The 22,072-nt window shown below is 41.7% G+C and overlaps 1 protein-coding gene across 1 annotated transcript in view; it reads right to left on the minus strand.

Annotated features, from left to right (window-relative positions):
* The window catches only part of LOC128504696 (matrix metalloproteinase-18-like), a 91,381-nt gene extending 69,526 nt beyond the window's left edge, over nt 1-21,855 (minus strand). Inside the window, exons 1-3 of the mRNA XM_053474865.1 lie at nt 21,611-21,855; nt 6,630-6,780; nt 6,204-6,385 (exon numbers count right to left, since the gene is read on the minus strand). Of these exons, the coding sequence (XP_053330840.1) occupies nt 6,204-6,385; nt 6,630-6,780; nt 21,611-21,793 (516 nt within the window). The 5' untranslated portion in view covers nt 21,794-21,855. The remainder of the gene's footprint in view (nt 1-6,203; nt 6,386-6,629; nt 6,781-21,610) is intronic.
* Nucleotides 21,856-22,072: the final 217 nt, after the last annotated feature.

Below are 22,072 nucleotides of genomic sequence, written 5' to 3' on the forward strand. Positions count from 1 at the left end.
CCCGGATCCATAAATTTATACCTGAAGTTTAATGTGTGATAAAAACCACAAAATCAATTACTACCACAAAGTTTGACAAAGGCTGTGGTAGAATTAGTGCATGGAAAGTATTGAAAATTCCATTTGAAATAACTTGGGCTGTCTAGTTTTGTCAAGCATATATGATTTGATGGGGGGGGGAAATTGAATTGGCCAGCTTCAAAAGGTGCACACATTTTGTGGGTTTCCATGCACACATTTTACTACCAGCCTTTGTCAACGTTTGCCGTAGTATTTTTTGTGTGTGTTTTTTTCTCCACACACATTCTACTCGTGGTGTTAATTTACAGCTCCAGGTATATGTTAATGTCAAACCACACCCCAGTATGTGTTCAGCAACATCTCCTGACATGCATGGGTTATTTGGGGGGTAAAAGGCCACGTTTGTGAGATGTTACTTTTCTTTGGAATTTCAACATCTGCTCTGTCTGTGCCCATGTCCTATTTTTGGTACATCTTTGAACCCAGCAATTTGATTTACCTTATCAAATCATTTTCTTTTTAATTAGACACCCCATGGACATTTAAATTACAGTATTTTAACTTTTTCCATGTGAGAATTTTAGTCAAGATATAGCGCACACACACATATATATATATTATATATATATATATATTATATATATATATTATATATATATACCGTATTGGCTCGGAAATAAGCCGCACCCGAATATAGGCCGCACCCTAAAAGTTAGGTGCTTTTTTTAAAGAAAAACATTTTTTAGTAAAAAAAAAAACAAAAAAACACTTAGTGGAACAGATATGCTGCCACTCTGCCCCTGCGAGATATGCTGCCACTCTATCCCGCCCTGAGATATGCACTCTGCCCCCGAGATGTGCCCCCCCGAGATATGCTGCCACTCTAGCTACGCAGTACGCGTATTTAACTTCCGGTGCTGGCACTTCCGCCGTGGGAAGTGCTGGCAAGGAAGATTGTTAGCGTACATCGTGCAGACGTTCACCGGCTGCGGCGATGCAAGCATTAACAATCTCTTGCTGCTGGCGCGTCTGCACGATGTGCTTTAACAATCTCCCTTGTCGAGACTCCCCCCCATTGAAAGTGCTGACAGGGGAGGCTGTCTGAGCGTATCAGAGAGTAGGATACAGGTCCCCTGCACCGCTGCGGGGGATCTGTATCCTAACCCTGCTGCCCGGCAGCCGGAACTGCATGTCCCGGCGTCGGGCGCTAGACCCCCGAATATAGGCCGCACTTTTTTCCACCACTTTAAGTCTTTACGCCGGGGGCCCGCGCCGGTCTGCCGCTGATGGGCGGCGCTCGCGTGATGACGCAATATGAGGTGCACATGGCACACCTGCGGAGTGACGTGCTCGTCGGTGCGGCACGCCCACATCGCTCGCCCTCTAACGTGCATGTCGCCGTGGCACGCCTGCGAAGCTCACGGGTGTTGCACTCTGCACACCCATGAATGCCGTTCACGACAACGATATTCGCTTGCGTCGGTCGCGATTACGTAATTCACTATCCTATTGGTCCAGTGCTGATTTTCCCGGCCTTGTTCCTATTTAAACCTTCTGTCCAACTAGTTCAGTGCCTGTTAAAAGAGTCACATAGTGATTTGCTCTGGGTTTGTTTGCTTATGCTTCTATTGTACCTGTGACTATCGTGTACCGAACCTTGGCTTGTTTTTTACCTTGATCCTGTGCTGCCTGCCCTGACCTCGGATATATACCTCGTTTTGCACCTGTGCCGTCTTCCCCGACCTTAGACTTTCCCTGCTGTTTACGAAGTATTTTATCTGTCTTGTGAGTCTACTACTCCATCTCTGCAACGTGGGTTCAGCAACCTGTGCTACCCCGGACCCTGCATAACACATTGAACGAACGGGCCATATTATGGACCTCGCGGAGACGGCGAACGTGCTGTCCCGTCAGGAGCTGCAGGACCAGATCCTCACATCCCATACCTCGCAGTAACAGTCGATGGACCAGAAAATGGATACCATGACGGAACTCATACGATCTCTGGCTGTTACACCACCGTTACATACTTCATTTCTCCGCAGAGAACCTAGCCCTTAGGACTGTGGCGCTACAGCCCGTTTACCCCTCCCAGACAAGTTTGCGGAAGAACCTAGGGAATGCAGAGGTTTTCTTAACCAATATATCCTCCACTTCTGGAACAACCCTCAAGCATTTCATTCATGCTCGAAAAGGGTGTCTTATTATTTCGTTATTGAAAGTAGAAGCACTGCTCTGGGCCTGTCCATTGGTTGAACAGGAATCAGCATTATTAGATGACTGTCTTGGTTTCATGGAAGCCTTACTTTCCGTCTTCGACACGCCAGGCAGACGAGAGATAGCAGAAGCCACCTTATTGGAGCTCCAACAAGGACACAAGACTCTAGCCCAGTATACAGTCGAATTCCGCACACTGGCTTGTGAGATCAATTGGGACCAAGGAGCTCTGAGAGCAGCCTACCCTCATCACATCCACCACCGGCCATGTCCTCTTCTCCTCCTGAGGAACCCATGGAGATAGGCACCGTACGCCACCTTACCAAAGCCAAAAAGAAGCAGAGAAGGGACTACAGACTTTGTTTGTACTGCGGCCAAGCAGGCCATCTTTTAAGCTCCTGTCCTATACGTCCGGGAAAGGAGAACTCCATTGGTCCCTAAGCAGAATGCCCCTAAGCACTACCATCACTCCTCCTCCAAACCGTATGTTAATTCTCATTTTGCTTAGGTGGCAAGACCACTCAGTGGTCACCCAAGCTTTCATAGACTCTGACGCGGCTGTTGTGTTCATCGATAAACAGTGGGCGCTACGTCATTGCATACCTCTTCATACCAACAGGAATCCATCAGTGGTGACGGCAGTTGACGGCAAACTTTTGGGCCCAGGAATGGTAACTCAGGAGACCATACCCCTCACGATGTACACAGGAGCTACAGGGGACTCTTAACGTTCAAGATCATTCAGTCCCCGCATGCTCTTCTTATATTGGGATACACATATAGACTGGGAGAAATGGGAGATTCTTGCTTGGAGTCGATGAGGTCATCAGCAGTGCACCTTACCCTGCCAACGAGTGAACCTGGTCATGGATATCAAGCCAACAGACCCTAAACTCCTGGTACCCAAACACTATTAGTATTACCTCGACGTCTTTTCCAAGAGACAAGCCGAACGACTGCCTCCCCATGGGCCCTATGACTGTGCCATTGACTTATTGCCTGGAACTACACCCCCACAGGGGCGCACATATCTGTTGTCTGAACCGGAGAATAAAGCCCTAGAAACAGAACTAAAAGAGAGCTTGGAGACGGCTTCTTTTTCGTATCCAAGAAGGAGGGTTCAATGCAACCCTGTATCGACTACCGGGGGCTCAACCGTATCACCATTAAAAACAGGTATCCATCCCTGATCACAGAACTATACAATCGCCTGAAAGGAGCAAAGTTTTTTTTCTCCAAACTTGATCTTTGAGTAGCCTACTATCTTGTACCCATTAAGCAAAACGACGAGTGGAAAAACGCTTTCAACACTCGATTCGGTCACTACGAATATAGGTTCATGCCCTTTGGACTATTTAATGCTCCTGCTGTCTTCCAAGCATTTGTTAACAACGATTTCCAGGACATGTTGCTTACCCACGTTGTCATTTACCTCGACGACATCCTGGTCTTCTCTCCTGACATCGAGACACATCGTATTCATCTGCGAGCCATCCTTCAGAGACTGCGTGAACATAGGATCTATGCCAAGGCGGAGAAGTGCAACTTTGAAAAAAACAGCCTTACGTTTTTGGGTTATATCATCTCAGCCAATGGCTTAGAGATGGACCCCAACAAATTGAATGCGATCACTGCATGGCGGATCCCATGGACAGTGAAGGCGGTACAACGATTCCTGGGTTTTGCGAACTACTATCGTTGATTCATCCTCAATTACTCCAGTATAGCAGCACCTGTCACCACATTCACGAAAAAGGGAGCCAATCCTACAGTCTGCTCGGCTGCGGCTCTCAAAGCGTTTGAACAATTGAAACAGGTTTTTGTGTCAGCGCCTGTCCTGTAACGCCCGGATCATGCCTTAAAATACCTCGTGGAAGTTGGCGCATCCGAGAATGGTGCTGGAGCCGTTCTTTCTCAACGCAACCCAATCACCTTGAAATGTCTTCCATGTGCGTTCTTCTCCAAAGGCTTCACAGCCGCCGAACGCAATTATGATGTTGGTAACAGGGAACTACTCGCAGCAAAACTCACCTTTGAGGAGTGGGGGCATCTCCTCGAGGGTACCGAACAACCTGTCGTGGTAGTGACCGACCATAAGAACCTGCAGTACTTTGAAAGAGCACGGCGGTTAAACTCGCGTCAAGCCAGATGGGATCTGTTCTTCACCCGGTTCAACGATGTCATGGCCTACCGACCTGGTTCAAAAAACATCAAGCTGACGCTTTGTCACGGCAATCGAGACATTGTCAGCAATGAACCCATCATACCACAGACGTGTCATTTCATCTTTCTTTCATTGCCTCGTATTAAGGATTCTGTATGGTGTATAAGTCAAGTGATTATCAATTAGATTATAAAAAAGTCGGGCAATGCAGAAATAGACATAATGACCGCAAGGAAGAACAAGAAATGTTACACATTCAGTTCAAGATTAATAGAAGACCATCCCAACTGGATGCAATGTCAGTGGTATGGAATTTCAGGGTAGCTTATGCGCTCCAATCACTTCATTTGACGGCCAAGGTTCTCATGGACCAACTGTTAATCAATGCTATTAAATATAAACAACAAGGAATCTTCAATAGCGTTGACCTGGAAGTCAAATGTGCTTCCATGTCTGTTGCTGTCAGTCAGCTCTATAGCAGTTCAAACTGCAGAGCCAATCAGGAGTGGGTTGACAATCAGATTACTCTTTCAGGCGCAGTACCGGCATCTGTGGCCCGCTCCGTCACACTTACCGCAAAGGAGGGAACTCAGGTGCTTAGTGGGGGGGAGCATTCCCCTTGGCTGTGTCTTTGTGGGTCGCCTCTGTCCTCTGCTCTGTCTCTCCCCACAAGGAGCAGGGGAGCATGATGGAGTGAGGGCGGTGACGTGAGTGGAAGGGGTGGAGCCTCTTCCTATGACATCAGCTAACCTTCCTTTGGTGCCACTGATGTGAGTGTGTACTAGGGGGACGGAGCCACAGGTGTCTTGCATGAGGAGACGCCCAAGGGCTCTATAAAAGCCCACAACTCCTTCATGCCCGTGCTCTGTTATTCTGGAGTCCTCCTGATGACCCAGTGTATCCCAGTGTCCCTCCTTGCTTCCCTACTTCCTGAATTTTGATCTCCCTTATTCCTTTCTGCCTGACTTTTGCCTTGCTGCTTTCTGCCTGTGTACAGACCCTTGGATTGTTAAACAAACTTTGCTTTTTCCCTTCTGCCTGCCTGCTGACCCCTGGATTGTTTGAACAGACTTTTGCTTATTGCCTTCTGCCTGCCTGCTGACCCCTGGATTGTTTAAACAGACTTTTGCCTTACTGCCTTCTGCCTGCCTACTGACCCTTGGATTATTAAGCAGACTTTGCTTATTGCCTTTTGCCTGCCTGCGACCCCTAGTATATTAATATGGATTTTGCTTCTTACTTCCTGCCTGCCGACATTTGGATTGTTTAAACAAATTTTATTGGTTTTCTGCCTGCATATTGAATTCCTTTGGACTGTCCATTACATCCTAGTTGGGTCTTTCCTTATCCTCACTGCTATTTCCTTGTATTTGGGTTCTTGATCTTGCCCCCGCTAAATCGTACCACAACACACTCCTAATCAATAGGAGTAATATGATCTTTATGCCAGGCACTGATTGACTACTCATATAAGTGTCAGCTGTCAGATAGAGAGAAGGATCATCCATCATAAGGTAAAAAAAAAAAAAAACACACACTTACACATATTAACAACCCTATCTGTTCATGTAATTTAATATGGTTATCTGGTAAGTTGCTAATTAAACCTGAGGCGCTTTACAAAGCTCTACATTGTTCCAAACGTGAATCATAAAGACACAAAAGTTTAAAAATAAAAACCAAATATTTTGCTTTGTGAATACTAAAACAGCATAGTCAGGATTTACTACATTCAAATAAAATTAGTGGGTACACTGTCTTATTTTATCTTTAAGAATAGGTTTTATTTTAAATAAAATACCTTCAATGCTTTAACCAACTCTTCCTTGACCATTTTTTCAGGCAGCAGGGATGTTGTATTAATTATTTTGTATGTCAATGTGCCTTTCTTCCACTTCGCTCCCAAACTGTATGACATACGCTGCTCATGCTTCCCACAACGAGGTAGATTCATTGCTTCAACTGTGTTTGCATCTAGTCTTCCTAGACACAATAATAATAATACAATTATTATTAGAGGATGGTCATCATATTGCTAATTTCCTATGTTATCTGATTCATTTTTTAAATGTTCTTACAAGTAAATTAATAATCTTGTTTTATGGTTTAGAAACAGCTAGAAATATAGAAACTAATATAAATTGCACTATTGGAAATGTAGGGCTTATCATTGTATTTTGGTTGCTAGGTAAACAAATCAACAATCTTTGTATCAACACTGATATACCTGTTACTTTTAGTCCATTCTGTCTTTGGAACCACTCCAGGCCACTGATAAATTCTTCAGGAATCTGATCCTCAAATAAAAATGGGGTATTGGGAATAGCATATTCAGTGATATTTTCATCAGGGAGGTATCCAAAGTCTATAAGATAGTCCTGAGAAAAACAATGTAAAATGGAAGTGTAAGTCAGTTTCATTTTTACAATAGGGAGTAAAAGTAATACCGTATTTACTCTATTATGAGACAACCTCCCAAAATGTGAATATTAATTTAGAAAAAAAAGAAAAAGCTTAAATATAAGACTACCCTACATTTTAAAAAAAATATATTAATACACATGTAAAATTTTTTCATACTTAATAAAAACTACGATTGAGAAAAATGCATTTTTATTTGCCAACCTGCCCCCATGTTATGCACATCTGCCCCACGGCTTGCTACCCTGCCCCCCAGATATGCCTTCTACCCCTCTATATCCCACTCTGCCCCCTGATATGCCTTATACCCCCCTATATGCCACTCTGCCCCCCAGATATCCTTTATACCCCCCTATATGCCACTCTGCCTCCCTGATATGCCACTTTGCCCCCCTATTTGCCAATCTGCCCCCCTTATATGCCTTATAACCCACTATATGCCCCCCGACTTACCGATGCATCCTCCGTGCTCCAGCCTGTCAAGTGGGGGCAGCCGGTGGATGTCTGTGTGATGCGAGTAGACAACCTCCGCTGCTACTGGCCGGTACTTACGCCGGGGCTTCTATGGCAGAGCACCGGAAGGTCATGTCACTCCAGCGCTCCATCATAGAAACCCCGATAGAAGTGCAAGCAGCAGCGGAGGTTGTCTGCGTGCATTGTGCAGACGTCCACCGGTTGCCAGAGAGGAGGATCCAGGTCCCCAACAGTGCTGCGGGGATCTGCATCTTAGTCTTATAGTCGGACCTCTATTTGAGGTCTGATTATAAGACGACATTGAATATAAGGCGAGGGTTTTTTGAAAAAAAAAACATGTCTTATAATCGAGCAAATACGGTTATTAGACTTTGCATTCAGATTGGTATGATTTAGCAAAATTTGCTGATTTCATCAATTCGTACAAATCTCTGAAAAGGAGGCCGGTGACTAAACAGATGAAAACAAAGCAAAAAGTGAAACTCTTTAATTCCCTCCCTCTCATGCTCTGAATGTCTAGTGAGTCCCGAGTCCTGTCTTGGATTACTCAACCAGACCTTGATTCAATTTGAACTTTTTTCTCATAAAGGCTAAAGTGGGGTATATTATCTTACAACTAATGGGCAAGGCCTTAGTATGGGGCTTTACTCTGGGAAAATGATTCTCCCCTTATCTACACCAGTTCTGCTTTCATCACAGCTTTCTGTATGTGCCGGGGAAAGCAGCTACTGTATCACTCTCGTTACTCCATGTCTCCCAAGGTTCCAGTACAGTGGCAGATTACACCATCTATTGCTGCAGAAATAAATTGGTCTAATAAAGCACTCATTGTGACCTTATAAGAAGCTTTCTGAATGCTTGAAAGATGAATTATCCACTAAGGATCTTTCAGTGGAGTTTGAAGATTTTGTCTCTATAGCCCAGCCCTCAAAATTGACAAGCATGTTCAGGAATTACTCAGACAGCCAAAAAAATATGGAGTAAGGCCTGATAGAGGACACACACTCCTATTGTCCCTGTTTCCAGTTCTTCTGCAGATGAGCCTATGCAGATTAGCAGGAATAAACTTTCCATAGAAGTAAAAACTTGCAAAAGATGAGAAGGACTCTGTCTCTACTGTGGGCAAAAGGGTCCTTTCACCAAATCTTGTCCCAACAAGCCGGAAAACTCCTATAACTCAGTCTAGGTGAAAATTCTTCTGTCCCCTAACGGCCAAAGACTGTTTACTGGTTTCTCTTGAATGGAATGGCCATAACATTTTTACCACGGCTATGATTGATTCCAGTGCTATGGGGTGCTACATTGATGCAGAATTTGCCAAAAAAACATAATCTACTTTGTTCCACAGTTTCTCATCCTGTGGTGCAATCGGCTATTTTCCCTTATACCATCATCCAGCGTACAAATCCTCTGCATGGGATTTCTTTGTTCTAGGTTCATGGTGCTGGTCCGAAACAGTAGGATCCTATTTTTAGGGGACTGGAATTAGTTGGGGGTAAGCTTGTTGATGATTTTCTTCTTATACGAATCGTGTCCTTACCTGGAAGCATTTTCGAGAGAAGTTCCCTTCCCTCTCGATGCACCCACTACATTACCTGCAACTTCGTAGTTTTCTTACCAGCCTACTGGCTGAGTTAACGCCTAAGGACCATGCTAATCCGTTTGATACACTAACGCTCTGTACCCTTACGGACTCCATCATTTCACTAGGATTACACTGCAGCAAGGATGGTCACCCCGAATATTTTCTTTAGTTGTTTTTTAGATTGAAAATGGTACAAGACTAGGTTGTTCGCTCTAATCTTTACTATACATTCGGGCCATAGTATCACTAGCTATAAATATCAGGAATAACTAAAATAAGAGGCTTTCTGAAGAAATCTAAAATCTGGGATGAGTGGCTAACCAAATTAGATGGCGTTCCATTCATATCCCTGTGCACATAACATGAGTTAAAATACATCGATCTCACTAAGTAAACCATTGGCAGAAGATTTGTTAAAAAAAAAAAAAAAGAATTAAACAGAAGAACAAGCAAGTCATCCTAGAAGAACTAATGCCGTTTTAAATATAAAGGGTGGTCATGCCAATAATTGATTTAGATTTTTCTTCTGTTCACTCACTTTGCATTTTGTTAATTGATAAAAATAAATTTTTAACATGTCTATTTTTAACAGCATTCTTTACAGCATTTTTTCACACCTATACGTGTATTTTTGTATAATAAGCTAGTTTGAGAAGATCTACTGTAAGTAAACCCATGCTGTTTCTGTTCATGCACTGTTCAAGTCATTTGCACTGTGATTTATGATTTAACAATCTTCCCAACTTCTGATGCAAGACTGGTCTAAAGTTATCTTCCCTGCAGTAACGTATCCCAGCCCAGACCGACTGGGCTCAGACCTAGTGTGGCAGGTCCAAAGGGCACACAAACCCCTCGGTGCACAATGGACTGGTTACGAGGGAAATCATAGATCTCCCACCCGACCCATAGACACTATGGGAGCTTTGCTGGCTGCCATAGACTTCATTACCCCCTTAAGGACCAGGCTGTGTTTTATTTTTTGTACCTTTTGGGACCAAGGCTTTTTTAACACTTTTAGGGTGCTTGTGTTTAGCTGTAATTTTCTCCTCACTCATTTAGTGTACCCACACAAGTTATATATTGTTCTTGTTTTTTTTTTTTTAAGACAAGAAGAGCTTTCTTCAGATACCATTTTTTAGATCATATCTAATTTGCTATAAAAATATAATAAAATATGATGAAAAATTGAAAAAAAAACCCCACTCTCATGTGAAAAATCTTTTACTCATCCAAAAAAAGCGAATAAAAAAACCTGCTAAATAGATTCTACTATTTGTCCTGAGTTTAGAAATACCCAATCTTTTTATGTTTTTTCACTTTTTTCTGCAAGTTATTGGGCAATATGTACAAGTAGTGTTTTGCTATTTCAAAACCAATTTTCATTCTGCCCCATGTGCTATTCCAGGTATCTTTAAAGCCAGCCAATGCAATTTACCCAATCAAACCATATATGTTTGAAAACTAGACACCCCAAGGAATTTCAAATTCTGGTATTTTAACCCTTTCCATGCACAAATTCTACTACCACCCTATGTCAAACATTGTGGTAGTAATTTTTTATGTGTTTTTTTTTTATTTTTTTTTTCACACAAATTGTACTTTAGTTATAGATATACAGGTCCTGGTATATGCCACTGTCAAACAACCCCCCAATATGTGTTCAGGAACATCTCCCGAGTGCAGTGATACCCGACATGCATGGGTTTGTCGGGTTGTTTGAGATTTAAAATGCCACATTTGGGAAGTGCGCTTTTTTCTCCATTTTGGTCAGTCTGTACCTGTGCCCTATCTTTGAGCTAGGCCACTCCAATTTACCCCATCAGCCATTTTTTTTTATATTAGACACCCCTTGGGTATTTGAAGTGCTTTTATTTTAACTCTTTGTTGAGATTTTTGAGAAATTTTAGCACTTGCTCAAAATAATAAACTTTATTTTTTAATTTTATTTTATTTTTTTAATACTTTTTTTATATTTTTTTTACACATTTTGCTGGTACTGGATGGTTCATCTAGTGACATCACTGCATAATTATTTTTAAATGTTAGCACATTTTTTTTAATTTTTTTTCCATTTTTTATATTTTTTTGAATATTTTACTAATCACATAGTGATTAGAAAGCTGGGCTCCATTGACTTGCATGGTTGAATGCAGTACCTGTATTCAACCAGCAGGTGGAGCCAGTTCTCTAGAGGGTCTGGAGACCGTCTAGCAAACTCTTTCTTCTTTATTGTTTTATTTCCCGGGCCGCCGCCATCTTGCGGATGGCGAAGATCACCGGCAGCTGCGGCTGTGACCGCTCTCCGGAGCGGTCACAGCCCACCCAGAGGTAAGTGTTTGGTGTCGCTGGATGCCTCCTGATCGAGGCATTCCAGCGACACCATTTAAGTTTAGGAGGCGATCGTTGATCGCCTCCTAAACGCTTTTAAAACGGGCGTCCGCCGCCATACAATGTATGGCGGCTGTTGACGCCCCGGGGAGGGGCCAGACATGGCCCCCGTCAAAGGTCATTTAGTGACCTTCTTGTTATGACGGTCCTGAACCGGCAAAGGTCGCGAAGGGGTTAAATGTTTCCACTTTTTTTTGCTATTTTTTTTTCCTTATTTTTTTTCTAAATATTTTACTAATCACATTGTGATTAGGAGGCTGGGCTACATTGACTTGCATGGTTGAATGCAGTACCCAGGTGTTAATCCTGAGGACGAGCTGCTGTGGAGGGATCGTATCCATCGGCAACTCTGGTTGGAGACTCTGCAATGGGAACAGGACTACCAGGGTAAGTGCCTCCCAACCAGCGAAGACATTTATTGGTTCAGCTGGACGCACGAATGTCATTTCTGGGAGAGCAGCCCAGGGATCAATGGGTGTCCGAGTTAGACGGGCTGGTCCAAACAGAGATGACGTGGGATAACGGATACAGGCCATTACGATGGTCTCTAAGTGTAGAGGTGATCTAGACTTTTTAGTTAAGCTGGAATGGGACCTGGAGAAGGCATATAAAAAAACTGTTTGACCGTGTTCAGCAGTATGCCCCAGTGATCATGGATTTCATGGATTCTATTGACTATTCATCCAAAGATGTTAACCCAGGAGGCGTGGATAGGATTATGGTCTCCTCTTCTGAGTCACATGGATACTGGGTGGCTAACCCAGATCCGATACCGGGGCTGTGCGACTGTGCTCCACAACCGGATCCAGAGACTGTAGATCTGTTAGATTTTTTGTCTGAAGATGTTAACCAGGAGGGGTGGATGGGTCTCCACACCTGGGTCCTTGGAATGCTGGGTGATTTACCCAGATCCCTTAGCCTCAGCGGACATGCCGGCAATAGGGCAGAGTGCCGCTGGCCTCCGCCCAGCACCTACAACGGCTGCAGGGACCCCAGGGTTGGGGGAGTGGGCAGCATCACTCCCCAGTGGCTGAGTGAGCGCACGGGAGATGGCACAGCCCGTCAGTCTCCCCAGTGGCAGCTCACAAGTCCGGGAGTGGAGGAACCGGTCCTCCCTCCCCAGCGGCTGACAGATGACCTGGGAGACGGTGCAGCTGGCTCATCTTCCTAGCAGCAGCAGGAGCACCCGGGAGGGTGTGCAGGCGACAACCCTCCCCATCGGCTAAGTGAGTACCCGGGAGATGGCGCAGCTGGCCAGTTTCCCCAGCGACAGCTCACTATCTCGGGAACAGATGAACTTTCCTCCCTTGCCAGCGGCAGATGGGAGCAGGGGAAGCCGTCCTCCCTCCCCAGCAGCAGGCCAGACCCGAAGATCCCTTAGCCCCAGCAGAAGCCTCTGACCAGCACCTGCCAAGGCTGCAGAGATTCAGGGAGCCGTGGAAGATGGCCTTTCTCCCCAGTGGCTGAATACATTACAGGGATAAGGGGCAGTTGGCACTTCTCTTCAGCGACTGGTATGTTCATCGGGAGAGGTAGAGTTTGGCCGATGAGCACTGCCCTTGTAGGGGCAATTGGGCTAGGGGAGTCAAACCGTCTGGGGTCTTCTCCTATGTTAGTCTTCTTGCGAAGGGGGAGAAATGTCACGGAAGCCTCCGTGCCATGTGCTCCTGGAGGGGCCTGAGTGCCAGCCTCCTCCCTACAGACTATGGGCCCTGGTAAGGAGCGTCATGTTATCCAAATCAAAAGGGACCTCTACTCTATTTGCACCTGAATCTGATATCCAGCAGGTTTCCTGGAGCCGCCTGTGTTTACCATCCTTCCCCACAGACTACAGTAGAGACCCCCTACTGGGCTGAGGTGGGCTGATTGCAAATACGGAGCCATGTGCAAAGGAGGGCAGGATGAAGAACCTTTGTCTCTATTGGATGTAAATCAACCCCTTGTACTCTTTAAATACCCCTGTGTTTCCAAATAAACAGAGTCCTGTTTTCACCTCAACATGAGTGCTGTCTGATGCTTGGGGTGGGCTGCTATGATCCCTTACTTTTCCTTTTCAGGACAACAGCCACACTGTGTAGCTCAGCTTCGGCTAGCCATAGTGCCGGCGCAGCTCTGGGCTGCTAGGATCATTTATTGTCATTTTCAGGACAATAGACACACGATGGAGCTCAGCTTTGCTAGCCACAGTGGTAAAGCAGCTCCGGTGCAGCGACATCCCCCCTTCTCTCTGCAACGCTGGTTCTGTCTGGCGGTGATGGGGTTAATTGTTGGTGTCCTGGCAGGAGGAAGCAACGTTTGGTGGGGGTACCCAGTCTGGGTACAGGGTGTTCCATCACATCTTCTATGTGGGACTGTGCCAAAAGCCTAGATACGCAACTTCTACTGCACCACCTTGATCAATTACTTTAGTCACCCAATCAAAAAAATCAATAATATTGGTTTGGCATGATCTTCCTGAGGTAAACCCATGTTCATCCACACAACTGCCGCTCACTGGATATTTTCCTATTTTCCTATTTTTTTCTGACCATTCTCTGAAAACCCTAGATATGGTTATGCGTGAAAATCCCAAAATTAAAATTACATTTCCTACCTCCCTATTCAACCATGATCTGTATGATGTTTGGAGAGTCCAACATCCAGTTGAAAAGGACTATTCTTTTTTTTCAAAGGTACATAAATCCTACTCACGCATAGATTATTTTCTTACCCCAAGCTACAATCAAGAAAAATGTATCTCTTCATTTATAGGGAATATCTCATGGTCGGACCATGCTCCAGTGTATATTTCTATAAAGGATTATCCTCACTATAAAATAAGATTTCGATGGACTCTGAATGAAACTATGTTAAAAAGAGATATAGATAAGGATGAATTCATAGAACAGACAAGATCCTTCTTAGAACAAAATGACAATAGTGAGACTTCGGACCTGAACCTCTGGTGTACACAATGTGTCCTAAGCGGCTATTTGATTAAAAAGGGAGCCTGGTTAAAAAAAAATCAGAGGAAAGGAGCTTGCAGATCTTTATATAGACCTGGCATTACTCGAGAGGGCAAAAACAAAATCTCTCACGATCTCTGTAAACGGATAGAGAATACTCTAATTAATAGAATTAATAGTTACTAAACTTAAATTTAAAACTGAAATATCTATGGAGAGATTGAAATCACGATGGTACTGTATTAATAAGAGGGTAGGTAAAGATCTTACTAAAAGATTAAAAGCCCAAAGCCAATAATTTAAAATTAAAAGGATTTCATATAACGGAGAAACCTGCATATCACCAAAACAAATTAGTAATGCTTTTAATCAGACCTCAAAAAAAGTCCGCTGGGGCCAGGCTGCTTACCGGTGCTTTGGTCGCAAGCAGCGTCTCTAATGTGTGAAGTATGTGTGATTAATGGAATGAATGAGTATTTAAATGTTTGTGAATGAGTATGTGTGAGATAGCATGGATGTGTAGGGGGGGGTGGTGGAAGCATGGCATAGGGAGGCTGTACTAACACTTCTATCATCCCCAGGTTCTAGCATGTACTGGCTACCTTGGCTTGATAGAAGTGTGATTGCTGTTAGCAGTTTATATTATATATATATATATATATATATATATATATATATATATATATATATATACACACACACACACACACACCTCCAGAAATGCCTTTTAACCCCCTATATGCAACTCTGCCCCATGATATGCCTTTTAACCCCCTATATGCCACTCTGGCATATAGGGGGTTAAAAGGCATATCATGGGGCAGAGTGGAATATAGGAGGGTATAAGACAGGGGCGTCCAACATGCAGCCCGCGGGCCAAATGCGGCCTGCGTGACCTCGAGGTGCGGCCCGCGTGAGTTCGGCAGCCAGGATCACAAGCCCTGCCGCTTACTTGTGGGAAGGTCTATTCTCTGCTCCAGTCCTGCCTCCTCTGTGGGGAGAACGAGGGAGGCCGCGCCCCCTGCTGAAGTCTGTGAGCGGCGTCGAGAACTGTAGTAGGTAAGGGGGTGGGGGAGGTTGTTTGAATGAGTATGCCTGTGAGGGAATGAATGTGTGAATGAATGAGTATATGAATGAATGAGTGTGTGTGTGATAGCATGGATGTGTAAGTGCTGGAACCTAGGCATGATGGGACTGTGATTGTTGTTAGCAATCACACTCCTATCATGCTAAGTCAGCCAGTACATGCTGAAACCTGGCTAGCTCCCCCCCTTGTGTATTGATGCTGCCAGCAGTATGGGGTCTGCACTTACAGCCACCCTGTACCAGCATGTACTGGCTGACTTGGCATGATAGGAGTGTGATTGCTAACAGCAATCACAGTCCCATCATCAGGTTCCAGCATTTACTGGTTGCCTGGGTATAAAAAGAGTGTGTTTGCTGTTAGCAATCACACTCCTATCATGCCAAGTCAGCCAGTACATGCTGAAACCTGGCTAGCTGCCCCCCTTGTGTATTGGTGCTGCCAGCAGAATGGGGTCTGCACTTACAGCCACCCTGTACCAGCATGTACTGGCTGACTTGGCACGATAGGAGTGTGATTGCTAACAGCAATCTGCTAACAGCAATCACAGTCCCATCATGCCTAGGTTCCAGCATTTACTGGTTGGCTGGGTATTTAAAGAGTGTGTTTGCTGTTAGCAATCACACTCCTATCATGCCAAGTCATATTGTTGATTTTTTTTGTCCAATTGTGGTGTGTTACTTTTAATAAAAGTGTGGTTACACACTAAAATTGGACAAAAATTACTAGTACAATGCCCAGCCAACCAGTACATACTGGAATCTGGGTATGCCTGAGATTGCTGTTAACAATCATAATATATATTTTTTTTTGTACAATTTTGGTGTGCAACTTACTTTTATTAAAAGTATGTGGAGGGGTCATTTTCAGTTTTGGCTAAGTGAACCCTGAATTTTCGGTTTTGGTCCAGAATTTTCATTTCGGTGTATCCCTAAAATAAATAGAACTATTTCATTTTTACTTATCCAGAATCCTGAATTTGTAGTCACAAAACTTTCTAGGCCCAGAAATCAGTGAGAGGAAAAGTAAAGGTTTTGTGTCATTTACTTTATTTTAATCTGCATATCTTATTAAAGGCCATATTTTCACGCAGTGAAAAATTAGTGCGGCCCGCACACGTATACAATTCTGATGAAGTGGCCCACTGCAGAAAAAACTTGGACACCCCTGGTATAAGACATTTCTGGAGGCAGAGTGGCATATAGAGGGTTAAATAGCACATCATGGGGCAGAGTGGCAAATAGGGGGTATAAGGCATTTCTGGGGCAGAGTGGCAACCTTGGGGGCAGATGTGCATAACTGGGGGGGCAGGTTGGCAAATAAAAAAAAATATTTTTCTCAATCATAGCTTTTATTAAATATGAAAAAATTGTTTACACGAATTAATATTTACTAGTAAAACTTTTTTTCCTATAGGGTCGTCTTATATTCAGGCTTTTTGTTTTTTCCTAAATTAATATTTAGATTTTGGGGGGTCGTCTTATTATCAGGGCCGTCTTATAACTGAGCAAATACAGTAATTGGTACACTCAAACAAGGGAAATCTCCTGGCCCAGACGGCTTTTCAGGGCTATTTTTCAAAATCTTAGATCCCGTGATCTCTCCTATTTTGCTAAGATCATTCAATTCTATCGCACTAGGTAAAGAATTTCCAAGAAAAATGCTGGAAGTAACTATATCACCCATCCCAAAACCTGGAAAGGACCCTACTTTGGTCTCTAGTTATAGACCTATTTCTCTTATTAATATCGATGTTAAGATATATGCAAAAATCCTGGCCACAAGATTGGCACAAGTAATTAGAGACCTCATTCATCCCGATCAGGCAGGATTTATCCCAGACAGAGCAGGCGAAGAAAATACTCGTCGTATTTTTAATATAATTGAAATAATCCATAGAAATAAAATTCCCTCGGTTATAATGGCCTTATATGCCCAAAAGGCTTTCGATCGGGTAAATTGGAGATTCTTAATAGAAACTCTTCGAGCATTCTGTTTCAATGAACCCTCTCTTTGTTTAATAATGGCACTTTATTCAAATCCAGTGGCTAAAATAAAAGGACTCATGTTAGACTCGGAATGGTTCCTTATTCGAAATGGTACTCGGCAAGGATGCCCACTGGCTCCTTTGCTCTATGCTCTAACAATTGAGCCCCTTGCGATCTTTATCAGAAACTCTATGAACATTCAGGGTATAAAAACTGGTAAATACGATTATCGTATCACCCTTTATGCTGATGATGTTCTCCTAACATTGTCCTCCCCGTCGACATCTGTTCCTGCCTTGCTTGAAGGAGTTTGAGATTTGGACAATACTCTAATTATAAACAATATATCTAAAACGCAGATAATTCCATTTTATCTATCAGAATCTCAGATTCATATAATTCAAACACAGCTTCAGATTAATGATTATTCTATACATATAGATTATCTAGGGATTAAAATTGGAGCAGTTTTAGAAGAAATTTCTGTTCTAAATCACAAAAAAATCCTTCTAGAGGTAAACTCTATGTTATATAACTGGGGAAAACTCCAGTCCTCATGGTTGGGAAGAATTAATATCTTTAAGGCTTACATTATACCCAAAATTCTTTATCTTTTTAGATTAATTCCTTTCCAAGTTCCCAACCAAACGATTATAGATTGGGATAATTTATTTTCTCGATTTGTTTGGGTGGCAAAGATGGTTAGATTACCAACAGATTTGCTTAAGAGAGATATAGTAGCTATCCAGATCTAAAAAGCCTGTATGAAGCCTCCCAAATAAACTTTATGATGGCTTAGAATTTTGTGAAACAAAAGGAGGATCCAGGATGGTACAACATAGAGAGATATATTTGTAAAAATTTTGATCCGTTTATTTTTTTGGATGCTTCGAACCCATTTTAGAAAGAAAAAAAATCCTAGTTTAATAATTAATAACACTTTATCTTCTTTTTATGAAATTCAAAAAAGAACGGAAGATAAGGTATTATTTACAAAAAACTGCCCTATAGATGTCCTGCCATCTTTTGTTCCGGACCTTACGCTCGATAATTGGAAGTTGCTAGGTATAAGGGATATAGGAGATCTCTACACGGGAGCCCAAATCGATGCTTCTCTGACCGAGGCATTTGGAATACCTTCAAATGATTTATTTAAATATATTAGACTAAAACACCTCTTAATATCTAATCCTCCTCCTGACACCTCCCCTTGGTTTAAATTCATTACTTCTTGTATTTCTAAAAGGACAATCTCTAAAATATCGAAATTCTTTAAGGATAATAAAATCCTTAAGAAAAGTAAAGCTCAGAAACAGTGGGAGAAAGATTTCAAGTTCTCGATCTCTCTACAAACATGGAACATGGGCTGGGTGGTCACTAGAAGAGCAACCCATTGTTTAAATCTTCAAGAACATTTCTTTAAACTCATAGATGGTACATGGTCCCGGTCTGTTGCCATATGGACACAGGCACACATAAACATATCTGGTGGGACTGTGCATATTTATCTCAATTAAAATTACAAATAACTGATTTATTTTTAAAACTATTTGGATTTAACATAACGCTATCTCCGCAGAATTTTCTTTTTCATATTGATTTCCCTAGAATCAATGGGAACGAACAAATTCTTTGGATTAATGTTTTACTAGCCTTTAAAATCTGTTTGGCAATGAATTGGAGGAGTCAAACTTTTCCAACATGGTTAGAGATTGAAAATCAAATAAAACAACAATGTAGTGCTGAAAAGCATTTTTTCAAAGAGAGAAACATGAATTGATTTGGCATCGTTGGTTACATATAATTATCTAAAGGTTAAAGTATACCTATGCATTGATATAAATATATATACATATATTTTTTTCTTTGAACTCCGTGGAACCATTTTGTTTTTTTTTTTAAATTCCTCCTCTTCTATACTTAAGACCCATCTACCAGGAAGCAGAATGTGTGTATGAGAATATGTATGAGAATATGTATGAAGAGTATTTCAGGATTGAATTTTGATTATCAGCTCAACAAATTAATATACTGCATTCTCTGTATACTCTATTATACTTTATTCATGAATTGAAGTTTGTCTTTGTCTTTTTAATGTTTGTTTAATGAAATATTTACTAAAGAATGAATTTAAAAAAATAAATAAATACTCAGACCAGCCCGTCTGACACCATGCCACGTTCAAAGTCACTTAAATCCTCTTTCTTCCCCATTCTGACGCTCGGTTTTAACTTTACCAAGTTGTCTTGACCACGTCTACATGCCTAAATGCATTGAGCTGCTGCCTTGTGATTGGCTGATTAGCTATTTGTGTTAACATGCAATTGAACAGGTGTGCTTAGTAAAGTGGAAAGTGAGTGTGTGTGTATATATAACAAGCTGTTGTACAACCATAACCATCATTGAGACCATCATCAATCACTGTGCACGCGCTCTAGCCAGACTATCATCATACATTTGAGCCCATTAATCAATAGGCAGGAATGTGCTTCCCTCCAGCACCAAGTATTCATAACTGCTGACCTTATCTCTGACCTGCTGGACTTTGGGGATAGAGGGGGGGGGTCTAAGCCAGGGATGATAAGTGCAGTGGTGCCTGTCAGTCCTACAAAGAGGCTGGTCAAATTCACCTTTAGGATTTTATCTGAGCTTGTTAACGTAGTAGTCAATACAAGGGTTGAAATCAGTTATATGATTTATCTATCATGTTGTGCAATTGTGAAGATTATGACTGTAATGTTTATTTATGCAGAATATTTGCAAAACCTTAATAAACTATTTAATAAAAACTATTGATCAGAACAATTTAATATCTAACTTAGGGGACACAGCTTTTCTTAAAACTAGAATATTAACTTATATATTTTTGTTATTTATAATCAATGTAAAGTTTTTTAAGAACTTCAATTAATGTTGTTCCACCTATACTTTGGATTTAAACATTGTTATAACTAAATGCAGCATTATGTAACAGTAACAGTAGTAGCATTCTCAATTCTGTAAAATGCACCAACACTCCCTAGTAATCATTCTATAATCATGTACAAATGTGCCTCATTCTTGTTTTTTTAGGAATGCTTTGACACAAAACCAGGCACCAATAAGTTCTTACCATAGACACTTAAATAAATGACAGATCTGCTAAGGTGTATTTGTTTCATATATTATGGCAATTAAGGTTGGGACTGAAAAGGTGTCCTGACATTATAATCGATTAATATATTACTAACAAAGCCTCCAGGCTACTGGCATTAATGATGAACATAACATATCAGAAATAAAATCTAGTAAAACAAGTCTACAGCATAAAAGGAAGATGCTTGAGGGTGAATTTATTAAAGGTCACATTATCAATCAGGTTAAAAGGTTTGCTTAAGTAACATAACACACCTGGCATGCACTCACATGTCACAACTCAACACCCAACCATTAAATTCACAAATTCTTCTTATTCTAACCCCTTCTTTTCCAAGGGTGTTTTGCGTCCAGAAACCTTTTTCAGCATTTTTACACTGTTTCCTTAAGAATGATTCTCCTTTTCCATTTTCTGGGTTTTTTTGTTTTGTTTTTAAGGACAGATAGAGCTTTTTAGTATGAAAAAGTACATTCAAATGATGAAAATATTTGGAGGGGGGGGGACTAACATTTTTTCTAGTATTTCACTATGAAAATGGTCCCCAAACCAGTTCAGTTGACCAAAATACATTAATGTACATGTCATACATTTGAAAAACCCAACAGACATAGGGATTTTTATGTGGAAGTTAAAAAACACACAATGGTAAATACCTGTTCCGTTTTCCGAACTTGAAATGTTAAAATTTTATTTTGTGAGGACTAGGTCTCATGTGGTACTGTTTAGCAGCCCACAAGCTCAAACTACCCCCACAAATGTATATATTTTGGAGAGAAGACAAGCCAGGGTAGTTCACTAGGAGCATTTGGACACTTATGATGTAACCAGATGGTCACCAATCCATTTCAATCAATCAGCTGGTAACCTGTTGGCATACTTTTTTTAATGTGTATTTTATCACTGAAAAGCATTCACGACACATCAATGGAGCATAATGTTCATTGAGAGAGGCATCCATTCATACATGATCACATCATCAGGCGAGACTTCCGACATGTCAAACATTATATATGTCAGGTGCATGCTATGAGAAAATCTAACCAATGTTACTTTGTGTCTATTGTTTGCAATTTTGTAATAAACATGTTATTTTTTTAATGTTTATCTTATGCTCCACTGAATAATGTTAACGTTTTATAACTGGCAGTTGTTTGAGAGCAACATAAAAAGGTAAAAAAAATACTTACCGCTGCAAGTTTTAACTGCTGTGTATCAATCTGGACATTTGCCTCTGGATTGTTTCCTCGAGGTTGCATAATAGAAGCTGCGTTGATTTCTGGTGCATCATCTTCTTCAGATATTGGTCTTAAGGAAGCCAGAGGGAAAATCAGCAATATTAAAGTTACTGCATTTAATAAATTACATCTCATGGCTGCTCTCCTGTTGATTGTCTCCCTAAACCCTTGTACTAACTCTGATGCATTGCATGTCTTGTATTTATCAGTCTAGCTATACATTAAGCCTGCTCAAACATGTTTTGTGCACTTACAAATAAGAGAAAAACCTTTGTACCTATCATGATTGCTAGTGACCTGTAATTTTTTGTCAACCTATACAGCAAACCTATCCCAACATATTCTAAGTAATCAATTATTTTTTTAAAAATTCACTCAATTATTTTGGAAACAAATAATTTTTACATTACCATA

This window comes from Spea bombifrons, chromosome 9 (genome assembly GCF_027358695.1).
Source record: "Spea bombifrons isolate aSpeBom1 chromosome 9, aSpeBom1.2.pri, whole genome shotgun sequence".
Lineage (NCBI taxonomy): Eukaryota > Metazoa > Chordata > Amphibia > Anura > Pelobatidae > Spea > Spea bombifrons.